The sequence below is a fragment of the Lissotriton vulgaris genome, chromosome 1_2, assembly GCF_964263255.1.
Source record: "Lissotriton vulgaris chromosome 1_2, aLisVul1.2, whole genome shotgun sequence".
NCBI lineage: Eukaryota > Metazoa > Chordata > Amphibia > Caudata > Salamandridae > Lissotriton > Lissotriton vulgaris.
The window spans coordinates 104,296,312-104,308,741 of record NC_141686.1 but is presented as its reverse complement, the minus strand read 5'-3'; the positions used below and the strand labels follow the sequence as shown (position 1 = coordinate 104,308,741).

The 12,430-nt window shown below is 48.0% G+C and overlaps 1 protein-coding gene across 1 annotated transcript in view; it reads left to right on the top strand.

Moving 5' to 3' along the window:
- Positions 1-12,430, top strand: part of BORCS5 (BLOC-1 related complex subunit 5) — a 297,446-nt gene that overhangs the window by 87,163 nt on the left and 197,853 nt on the right. The window contains exon 3 of the mRNA XM_086952926.1: positions 11,084-11,242. Coding sequence (XP_086809052.1) covers positions 11,084-11,242 — 159 coding nt within the window. The remainder of the gene's footprint in view (positions 1-11,083; positions 11,243-12,430) is intronic.

Genomic DNA, 12,430 nt, shown 5'->3' with positions numbered 1-12,430 from the left:
TCATATTTATAGGATATATTATTCCAATGCGCAGAGCCTATTGGGAATATAGGAACTACACTTCAAGCATCCAAGGACCCGAGTGGGCTGGGTATGCTCAGACGTGAGTCCCAGGCTCTCCACATCACTGGAGTCAAGCTATCCAGGCTGAAGAAGGCTGATAGCCAGAAACCGGTCCCTGGATGCTTGATTCCAGTCTAGGAAAGACATGGCTTGGTAGTTCGGGCTGGACTGTTCCCATGAGGCACAGGGTCAAGGCTGATTTGCATATAGCCATTGTCTGACCTAGGGTGGTGTGGAGTGCAAAAAAACGATGGATTTAGGCCCAGATCTTTGTACTGGGGTGAATGCAAGACATTGTTCTGCATTCTGTCCATCAACTGTGTTTTTTGCAGTTCTCCGGTGGCTACCTGCGGCGAGGCAAGAGCTCGTCGCCAATCAAGCAGCTGATTTATGTCAATACGATCTAGGCAAAAACAACTCTTCAGCTCCAATACAGGACATGGCAGGAAAATAAAACAGTACAATTCTCCCTCCCTCCCCCACCCACACCAACCCCCCAATTAGGTTGTGAGTGCCCCTCCCTGTCCCCCAAAAACAATAAACAAACAAACCATAATAGTGAATGTAAGGAATCATCCTGTGGGGTGACGTGAGGACGCAGGCAAACCACCCCCACTCTTTTGGTGGGGTGGCCGAGACTATAAAACACTGCCACCGACCAAGGTGAACCACAGCAGCCACCATCCAGGTCTACCAGATAACCATGTACACCCACCATTACTTGGGTGGGAACACCTTTTTCGTGAATACCACCTGTCCCCGGTCACATAGAATTCGCGAAACCCAGTATCGTTACCAACTGTATGACACTTATCTGCGTTTCCAGCGATTATGGCCCGGACCTTCAATCATTGTCACTCATAGCCTTCTCAGTCTGCGAGTCATTCAGCACTCCCAACTGTTTGTGATCTTTCGTCATCTGTTTCGCATATGCAAGGGCAGCCTTGGCGTCCGTCAAAAAAGTGGGCTTGCCGTGACCTTGAACTCTCAGCTTGGCAGGATAGATCAAGACGTATCTGGTCCCAATCTGCTGGATTATTTTCTTTGCCGGTATGAAGTCCCTCCGGGCCGTCTGTACCTGGAGAGTGAAGTCTGGGTATAGAGCTATGTGATTCCCTTCATATTGAATTTCTCCTTTCTCCCTTGCAAGCCTGAGAATCGTGTCTCTGTCTCTGTAGTTTAGGACCCTCGCTATGATTTGTCGTCCCGGCGCACCCGGCTTTGGCCTGGGACCCAGCGTATGATGAACTCTTTCAATTAGGAACATGGCAGACAGCTCAGGTCCAAAAAGGCCTTTCATCATTTCTTCAATTAACTTATCCATATTCGGAATATCTGTTGTTTCTGCTATTCCCGTAATTCGTATGTTATTCCTTCTCGATCTGGCTTCCAAATCCTCCTTTTTCTGACTGATTAGCTGTAGCACTCCATCCATTCCTCGCAGCTTGTTGTCCATGTCGTCTGTCCTTCCTCAGTTTCCGTAACCCTTGTCTCCAATACGGCCATTCTACCCTCTTGCTTCTCAACACAATGCGTTAATCTGTCCATCCTTTCCGCCAGTGAGTCCATCTTGGAGTCTATGCCTTGCAGACTGGACTTCAAATCCTTAAACATTTCCCTGATATCATCTGCGGGCGGTGGGTCCGTTGCGCTACCTCCGGGTAGATCCTGTTGACCTGTGTCGCTATCCGTGGATTTATTGGATTTTTGTCAAAAAGTATTTTCGGTTGCCTCGTTTCTGGCTTCCCCATGACGGTGATCTACGCTTGTTGAGGAGTTTTACTCTGTAACCCAGATACTGGTACGTACAGTGTAGGTTCACTTATGTCGCCACTCAGCGACTCCGCGATGTAGGGGTCTAACCTTCGCCCTCTCAAGTCCTTTCACTTGGGTGCTACTCGACTCTATCCTGGGGTCGCCCTCAAACTCCTGTTGTACGCAGCCTGTTGAAATGGGTCAACTTGTCGCTTGAACCTGTCCGCTGCGTCCCAGTCTACTCACAATTATGGCGATCCATTAATAAAGGTTAAGCACCCTAAGTTGTAGCTGGCAAGAGGGGAGACCACATTGTAGGCAGGCACACCCGCCCCCCACAGTGCTATAGATAGTCTGCGCAGCCTCCTTCGCATATATAGGTCTCTGTGGCCCCTCCACTCCGCAGGAATATTCACCACAGTGCACCCGCCGCTCTCTGCATAAAATGGCTGCCAATATAGTACGGGGCCAAGCGTCCATGACCCACAGAGGCGATCCGAGCCACCGCCACACATGCCAGTACGCTCCACACCACCTCTGCTCGTGTACCAGGGCCTAACACCGCCCCTCCAAGGTTCCCGGTGCGGTAGGAATAATCAGGTCACTTACTGGTATGCAGGCTCACAGGCCTCCGTCTCGTCGCATAAAATTGCGGCTGCATGGGTCCCCTATCTGGCAATAGGAGGCGGCGGGCTATCCTCTCAGATGCTTGCCTTCAGCGAGCCGCAGAGCACCGAATGCACAGTGTGCCCCGCAGCCCACACAGGATGACTAGTCCCCAGGTTTAATCTGGAGCCTCCAAGCACTCGGTGCTGGCAGCAGTCCCCCACCCACACTGTCCCCTCTGTCCAAGTCGGCCGACGCGAGAACAGACCCTCTGCTCACCCTGTCCCAGCGCACATTCGTCGCCGCCTCCACCAGGCCGAGGCTCCCAGGGGAGTCCACGGTTGGATCTCCGCTTCCAAACCTCACCACGGCAGCAGGAGACGCTCCTCCGCCATCCACGGCACTCTTAAGCGGATGAGTTCTCGGCTCACCATGGAGTAGGCCTCTGCCCGGCAGCGTGCATTTGTCCGTTGACCAGCGCCAGCTCGCCCTCAAAAGTCTATTGTGGTGTCCTGGGCCATTGAGGCGTCCTCCGCAGTATAGTGGACCCTGGTCAGCGTATCCTGCACGGATTAATTACGGATTGTTCAAGCTCAGTCGGCGGATCCGCTCTAGTATGCTGCCATTCTGCTGCTCAGGGTGGCCACGCCCACCATGAAGAACCCACAGTTAAAAGCCATTCTCCAAAGATGCCTAGCCCTTTAGCACACAAAATCATGAAAATAGTGCTAGATGAAGGTGGTAGTTTGTTTTTTGCAGAACCCTAGTCTATGTTCTTTGGTTGTTTGGTGGTGTTTCTGCTGAGGTTGAGGGTACAGGTATGAGCCCCATGTTCATACAATGTATCATCTATCCCAACAGTAGCCTTTTTCAGACGCCATTGCTGAGGAGCTTGGAAAATAAAACAAAAATACAAATGAAGACTTACTTTGTCCCCTGCATCCCTTTAACCTCATGTTACAGCTCCCTGTTCTTCTCATCTGAGAACCTTGTAAACCACTCGTCCTCAAATGAATTCACCTCTGTAGAAACTGCACAGTGGACTAGATCATACCAAAACACTCTCTCGGGGCCTTTGCCAATTTGGTAAAGGTTTTCTGGTGCTTTCGAAAGCCTCATACTTTAAATATCACACTGCACATGACCACTGATTCTCCCCTTAGAATTTTGATGGTTGTCATCTTAAGGTAAGACCACCTGTCTCTTTCAGTGTTCTTGCAGAATACCTGGTTGTTCAGGCTAAATCCTTGATCTGGCCAAAGGTCTGAGATATGCTGTCGTCACCCTGAGGGTCGTATGTTCCCATGCTAACAGTTGGGCTTTTGTCTACTGCCAGTCTGAGGAACACCTTATTTTCTGAAATGTGTAAAATCGAGATGCGACTGGTTACCTCTGTAAATGTCAATTGTTTTAACCTTTGCATTTGGATGCACTTCTACAGTCAGTTCAAATGATATACAAATATGTTTGGGATTGGGATACAGTGGACTCTTGTTTGGTTTAGTGGAGTGTGCAGAAACATAGTTATATATCAAGGCCAACATAGCTGTGGTTATACTAAAATTCTTAGTACTGGGGCATGTACAAGGAGTAAATTGCTTCTAACCTCGTTTCCAGTTTCTATAACAAAGTTGGGGGCTTTCTGTACTGTATTGCTTAACTGTAGTTTGTGATGTGCATTGTGTGTTTCGTTTTAATTTCCCCAGAGTTCCATATCCTAAATGTATTCTCAAAGTTAAAATAACATTTATTACTGCTCAGTTTATGTTTCAAAACTCACGTTTAATAAATGTATTACTAAAACATGATTTGGTAGCGCACTGTCTTTACAAACGGAACATTTTCCATTAAGATGGCCAGAGTTCCATATCCTAAATGTATTCTCAAAGTTAAAATAACATTTATTACTGCTCAGTTTATGTTTCAAAACTCACGTTTAATAAATGTATTACTAAAACATGATTTGGTAGCGCACTGTCTTTACAAACGGAACATTTTCCATTAAGATGGCCACAAACGTTTCCCACTAACATGCAGGCTTACTGATACTATATATAATATAAACCGTAATCTGTGGAAATTGGGTTTCAGCAACAATGTTAATGATTTGCACATCACCAAGTAAAGAGTTCTGATTTGTTTTCATCCTATTCAAAACTTTTTTTCATCAAACAGAATTACAAAAAAGTGCTTTAATGGCTACTAAAATAAATTTTGAAATGTTAGTACAGTTCATTTACATGTTAATTTAATGCTGTGTGTTAGGAAAAAACTGATATCTCTAAGCCTTTCATTTCACTCTCTTTATCCAGTGCAATTATCAGACAAAATCCTCCAACTTTGATGCTTATTTTATTGTGGAATTGTGTTTAATTTTCTTTCATTGACTGCAAATTGTAAGACATAAGCTGAGAGTGGACAATCGATCAATCAGGTGTTTATAAAGCGCGTTACTCACCCGTGAGGGTTTCAAGGCGCTAGTGGGGGCGAGGGTGCAGCTCTGGTTCAGTCGAAGAGCCAGGTCTTGAGGTTCTTCCTGAAGGTGTGCAGGAGAAGGTTCTTCCACCAGTTCTGTTTCTGCAGATGCGGGGGGTCTCCGCCAGGGCGAGGTCGGCGGAGCATAGGTTCCATTTAGGTACGTGGAGGACGACTCTCTCGTTGAGGTATTTGGGTCCGATGTGGAGGGATTTGTAGTCGTGGGTGAGAAGTTTGATGGTTACTCTCTTCTCGACAGGGAGCCAGTGGAGGTCTTGTAGGTGTTGGGGCATGGGTTTGTGCTGTGGGATCCCGAGGATGAGTGTGGCTGCGGTGTTATAGATGGATTGGAGCTTGTGTAGAAGAGTTCTGTTGATTCCGGCGTAGAGGGTGTTGCCGTAGTCCAGTCTGCTGGTTATGAGTGCCTGGTTGACGGTCCTTCTGCATTCAGGGGTATCCATTTGAAGGTCTTGGGGAGGATGCAGAGACAGTTGAAACTGGTGGAGGCGACGGAGTTGATCTGGCGGGTCCTGTTGAGGAAGGAGTCTAGGATGATGCTGAGGTTCCGTGCGTGTTCCGTAGGGGTGCGTGGACTGCGGAGGGCCACCAGGTGTTCCAGGCGGAGGTGGAGGGTCCGAGGATGAGGACCGCAGTCTTCTCAGAGTTGAGTTTCAGGCAGCTCTCTTTCATACAGACTGCGACGTCCTTCATTCTTTCCTGAAAGCAGAGTCTGCTGTCATCGGGTTCTTCGTGAGGGAGAGGATGAGCTGGGTGTCATCGGCGTAGGATGCTATGCTGAGACCATGCTGTCTGACGCTGGTTGCGAGGGGGGGCCATGTAGATGTTGATGAACGTGGGGCTGAGCAATGATCCTTGGAGTAATCTGCAGTGGATCTCTGTGGGTTCGTAGAGGAAGGGAGGGATTCTGATCCTCTGGGTTCTGCCGAAGAGAAAGGATTGTATCCAGTTGAGGGTGGTTCCTCATATCCCAGCGTCGTGAAGTCTGGCTGCGAGAGTGCGATGTGAGACTGTGTTGAAGGCTGTGGAGAGGTCTAGTAGAATGAGGCCCGCAGTGTGTCCCTGGTTCAGTCTCTGAATGCAGATCAAATGTGACAAGATAAAAACAAGATTTATAGGCATCTTTATTGCTCATTCACTTTCTGAGAGAACAGAACAGCTGTTCTTTATCAGCTCGCCAGAATGAGCCAGTAGGCCTGAAAATAACTAGCCCTGATAAAATCTGATTTGCTGTAGTAAGTGGGTGAGTTGATTTCTCGGGGCCTCTGCAGTGTTTGCTGGTTGACTTATATCCTTCAATTCTGATCTTATTTTCTTTTACTTTAAGCTGTCCATGGGAGTACATGTACTTTCTCACTTTCCATGCTGCTTACGTCTTGCCCCCAACCCACCTATTGGTTCTGCCATCCTTCCCACGTTGGATCGATAAATTAAACAAGCATTTACAATGCAATGGTCTCGGCAATATTATAGGTAGAGCTATTGGCATTGCTCATTATTTTTTTTTTTTTTGTATCCCTAAATAAATGGCTTTGTCATTTATATTGGCAATAGCTTAATTGCTTGCATATGCGAGACCTATTGCATTAGCAGAGAGAGAGTGAGGTAGTGAGAGAGAGAGAGAGTGAGGTAGATAGAGAGTGAGGTAGTGAGAGAGAGGGAGGTAGATAGAGAGTGAGGTAGTGAGAGACCGAGAGAGTGAGGTAGTGAAAGAGTGGGGTAGTGAGGGAGAGGGATGTTCTGAAGTAGTGAGATAGAAACAGAGAGTGAGGTTGTGAGGTAGTGAGATAGAGAGAGAGTGAGGTAGTGAAAGAGAGTGAAAGTGAGTTAGTGAGATAGAAAGAGAGAGAGTGAGGTAGTGAGATAGAGGGAGAGTGAGGTAGTGAGTTAGAGAGAGTGAAGTTGTGAGGTAGTGAGATAGAGAGTGAGATAGATAGAGAGTGAGGTAGTGATGTTTTGAGAGAGCGAGTCGTGAGATAGTGAGGTAGTGAGATAGATAGAGTGGACTAGTGAGAGTGAGGGAGTGAGAGTGAGTTAGTTAGAGAGAGTGATTGAGGTAGTGAGAGAGAGAGTGAGGTAGTGAGAGAGAGAGAGTGAGGTAGTAAGAGAGAGAGTGAGGTAGTGAGAGAGAGAGTGAGGTAGTGAGAGAGAGAGTGAGGTAGTGAGAGAGAGAGTGAGGTAGTGAGAGAGAGAGAGTGAGGTAGTGAAAGTGAGAGAGTGAGGTAGTAAGATAGAAAGAGATAGAGTGCCTCAAACTACCAGGGACTGGAGAAGTTGGGGAAACAACCCAGTGAGAAATGAACACAGAGAGAAAGGAAATCTATCATTGCTGACTCATACCAGTGAAACCTAAACACAAAATGTATTTATTTCACCTCCTCAGAAGCACACGAGCACTCTGACACACACGTATTCGCACAGGCATACACAGTCGCGGACAGACACAAACACAAGTACACACACGCGCACACCAGTAAGATCATGCACTCCTATTAACACACACAGATGCGCGCTCACATGCATGGACATAGAAAAAAGCACGTTGCACAATGCCCCCACACAGGCGCACGTACACACGCTAACGCACGCGCAGACACCAGCACGCTCAGGCGCACACGCAGGGGTGGCAGGGGGTTGATTCCGCTGCTCCTAATGACTCATCGGCTCTGTGCCAGAGAGCGGCAGAGCCAGGCAGTGCTGGGTTTTGTCTCCCAGTGCAGGGTCACGCATCCCTTTGTGCTTCGCTGCACGCCAGGCTGCTGGCGGCATCCTCCGCCCTAAATCCCTCGGCACAAAGGTGCAGGCCTGCTACGCTTGAAGGAAGAAAGATCTGTGCGGAAAGCACTAGGCGTGACGCCTCACAGGACCATTCAAAGCCCTGTACAGACACCGACACGAGCTGTGTCCGATTGCATCCCACACCACACTGGAAAGACAAAGTGTGGGCTGTGAACAAAACGCTGCAAAGCCGTGCCTGGGGCTTATTGCTACGGGAAATAAACACCTTTGGCACACTGGCATGTGTAATTTTGTACAGAATGTATTTTTTTCTGCAACCATCACCAAATAAATGATGCTGCACAGAGGTCACAATGGCGCATCCGCCATGTCGTGGGTGTTTCTACCCTGCACACCGCGTTGCGAGCGGTATTACAAAGCGGCTGTGACCCTGCTTGGCTTCCAGGAACAAAAGAAGCTGCCGGCAGCCCCCTGCCCCTCCCCGCTCAGCCACATTCAGTCTGATTCATCAGTAGGGGCATAGCAGGCGGCGCTCGCACAAGACCCCAGCGGCGTGCCCTGCGTGCTCGCCCCAGCCCTCGCGCACCAGTGGGCACCCCCCACGCCTCCGTGGAGCGTTCTTGCCAGTGCCCCACTCTACCACTCCTTGCTTCTCATGTGACCCTCAGTATCCCCATGTCTCCTACCCCCTCCCGACACACGCACACCTTGACTGTGGGCGGTGTGACGTGGGTGGTTTATTTGCACCGTCATCTCAACTATCTTTGGAAGCCTGCTTTGCTTAAATATTCAGGCGTATGAAATTATTAATGCGCGCCTGCCTTAATCAAATATTCAGTCCCAGGCTCCCCTGTGCATTGCCAGCCCAGAGGGGGCGGCGGCACCGCATCATATATAAATCACGATGTGTAGGGGACGCTCGGACGGAGCCTGCGCCTTTCCGCTCATGTATAACGTTGTGTGGCCATACCACTACCTTTCGAGGGCTTTGTAAGAAATGAGGTCACACATCTCATATGATCATAACCCTCTCAGATACCAGAGGAGTCCACTCTGCATACCGTGTCATGTTATGTTATGTTACGTTACGCTCAGCTTGGCTGGGCTTTGCTATATGTATGTATATGTACGGTACTCTAAGTTCTGTTTCATTATTACTTGCCATATGTGATATATACATGTTATACGTTATATGACATTATGTTATATTACGTTACGTCACGCTAAGCTTGACTGGGGTCTTCATAACACACCCGCGAGCGCAGCTCACTTCAGGGTTGCCCTGAACACCCCTCACCTAAGAAGCGGGGTGGTATCGCCTCGCACGTGCTCTGTGAAGGACAAGTGCGTCTGTCTTACCTCAGGTCAAAATAAATAAACAAAGTGGTGGCTCTACCATGGCTTCACGGGGGAAGCACGCACGTGCGCAAACGTCCATTACATTTGCATACTCAATGAGTGACCGTGATTGACAGCTCAAGTCTGCATTAGAAGATGCACAAAAAAAGGCAAACTTTATACCCACCGACACCGGACTGTACATTTTTTATAATGAACTCTATTCGGAAAACACGCCTTGTTTGACGAACATGCTTTGAGATGTCCTGCTATATGTTCCTGTCGAACAGGCCTCTCAGAGACAACCTTGCACTTGAAGACTTGAAGACGGACACGGAGGAGGGCAGAGGGAAGGGGGGAGGCGAGCAGCTCCTGAAAGCGCTGTTTGCTCACCTTCACTGCGGTGCTGCGAGGAGGAGGCTCTCCTCTGCACTTGAAGACTCGGCGACGGACAAAAAAAAAATGGCGGCCTCAAGCTTCCGGAATTTTTCGAATCCGGGGGCGTGTTTTGCTGTCCTGCGTGACGGACGACGTCACGAGCTAAAGAACAGCAAAACTTACGCCCTCGAATCCGAAAAAGACGGGGCTTGTTTGGAGTGACTCACTTCTCGTCCAATGGCTGGCCTCTGTTTAGGAAGCCAGCCAATGGAAGCGAACGGAGCTGAGAGGCGGGTCTAAACTGCCTACTACTCAACATAAGATCTCCTGACCGGAAGCTGCTTCGCAGCTTAACGGTCCCTCGACCTAAAAAAGCAAACAGCGCCTGCATCATTCTGCTGATGTGCAGGCTTTTAGACAAATACGCACACATACATGCACCTGCGTGCACCAGCAGAAAGATGCGCCCACCAGTGTTGGTCAAGTCATTGTGCCTTTTTAAAATGATTTATTTGCTGGTGCAGCGCAGATGAGGAAAGAGCATTTTGCTTTCTTCAATAAGGTGTACAGCTTTGCCAATACTTGTATTTTTGTTGGTCTTTTGGGACCTCCTAGCAATCTATTGGCAGTGGGTGACTATCTTAAGAGTTTTTAAAAAAGTTTTTTCTTTTTTTTTTTACCAATTTCAAAATGGCTGCCCCCGGTTACACACTTGTGACGGGCATCTAGAAATGGGTTTCTATTATTTTTACAAAACCATTGACAGTTGGCCAATGATGTATGCTCATCCTTTACAGCTATCTTAGAATGATTTTGTTAAAATATTACAGATGCATTCAGAGATGGTCAATGTGGATGTATTCACATCTTTGCATGCATTTGTAATATTTTTGCAATGATATTTGGAGGCGGCCACACCGGATCCCCACACCTTTGCAACAGCCTACTATGCCCAAGAAAGCATTGGCAAAGCCAGTCGGTTTCACGGGCAAAACCTATTAGTTTTGCCACTGCTTATTCAACCTTCTCTTTCAAACTTCTGCCCTTTCCTATTATTGTTCTGATTCCGCTCCTTTGGAGCCTGTCACTCATCTTTATTTCCAGTCCCCACACTTTACTGAGAACAGGAAGAGTCAGGAATCAGTCCAGTGTCCATCATTTGTAATCCGTAATAGAACTGTGTCTTCCACTTTGGTTTAGTATGGTAAAGTCCATGACTGCAGATCCCCCAGGAATTAGCTATAGGACTATGTATGAGGGTTTGGCCAGCGCTCCTCACCCTACAAATATAGGTGCTATCCATCTTTTCTGAAAAGTGAGATGCCCTAGTAGCACATTTTGTGGCTGGGGATTGCAGTTGCTCAGGTTGTAGCTGTTTCTGAATGAATCTAGAGGTATTGTACTTCCACCCCTTTTGCTGGACTTTCCTGGTGCCTGAAGCTTCAGCTTTCTCTTTTTAAAGGGCTGCATCAGTTTGGACATGAGTACGCATCTCTCCCAGCCCCACTATTGGGTTCTGCATTTTAGTCCCAGTGTTCTGTCGCTACTTTAGGTACTGTTCGGCTTCCCTCCCCGGCATTTGCTGAGATTTCCATGTAGATTGTGGAGGAACTCTTGAATGTTTTTACCTTTCCAATGGTTAAAGCGGCTTCTGAGTTGATGTTCAGTGTAACAGAAAATTGTTGAAATTGGTCTTGCTTTTGTTTTTCAGCTTCCCATTCACCAGCTTCCCCTTCTTTGGCAAAGCAGAGAGCCAAAATGAATGACATTGTGGTTGTGACTCCTGGAATCCTGTCATTACGTAATGTCAGCAACGACCCAGAAGTCATTAAGCTGCAAGAGATCCCGACCTTTCAGCCTCTTCTCAAAGGTCAGCCCTGCTTTCACATGATTTGTTCCTGACTGTCTCCCGGTTGCAAATGTGGGCTGTCGACTTTGACAAAATTACTTTACGTTGTCATTTCTGGAATTTTTTAAAGGATGTACAGTGTACTCAGGGGCAGTACTTACTACCTCTGGCCAAGGCATGGTCTGTATTTTTAGGCAGGAAAATGGTCAACAAAGCATTTTCATGCCGTCGGTTATCACACAGTCAAATAATCACACTGTTGTATCACAGAACGATTAAGATGCACCTCACTAAACCATGAATGAACTGTTTATGCAGTAAGGGGTGTTGGGTATCCTGATTAAAGCCTAAATGCATAAGCCTGAAGTAGCACAAATTGAGTGAAACTTTTAAAAATATTTCGGTCTTGTGGCACTAGGAAAGTGACATGGTTGAACTGGTACAGTGGAAAGGGCTTTTATTCAGGCAGTTCAAGTTCAGAAATTTGTATAGCGCACTACTCACCCAGAGGGTCTCAAGGCGCTTGGGGGAGGGGCGGGGGGTATTTTACTTATCGAATATCTAAGTTTTAAGTTGTTTTCTGAAGGAGAGGTAGTTCTGTACAAGGCGGAGGTGGGTGGGGAGAGAATTTCAGGTTTTGGCCGCTAAGTAGGAGAAGGTTCTTCCTCTCATGGTGGATCGATGGATGCGGGGAATTGCGGCGAGGGCTTGATTGGATGATCGTAGTTGGCGGGTGGGGGTGTAGAAGGACAGTCGCGTGTTGAGGCATTCGGGTCCTAAGTCGTAGAGGGCTTTGTGTGCGTGGGTGAGGAGACGGAACGTTATTCTCTTGTTGACGGGAAGCCAGTGGAGGTCTTTCAGGTGACCGGAAATGTGAGCTTGACGGGGAATGTCCAGTATGAGTCTAGCTGAGGCGTTTTGGATGCGTTGGAGTTTTTTCTGTAGTTTGGCTGTGGTTCCGGCGTAAAGGGTGTTTCCGTAATCCAGTCGGCTTGTGACCAGTGCATGGGTGACCGTCTTTCTTGTTTTGGTGGGGATCCATCTGAAGATTTTTTTGAGCATGCGTAGGATGTTGAAGCATGAGGAAGAGACGGCGTTGACTTGTCTGGTCATCGAGAGGGAGGAGTCCAGGATGAAGCCCAGGTTACGTGCATGGTCCGTGGGTATAGGTGCGGTTCCCAGGGCCGGTGGCCACCATGAGTCGTCCCA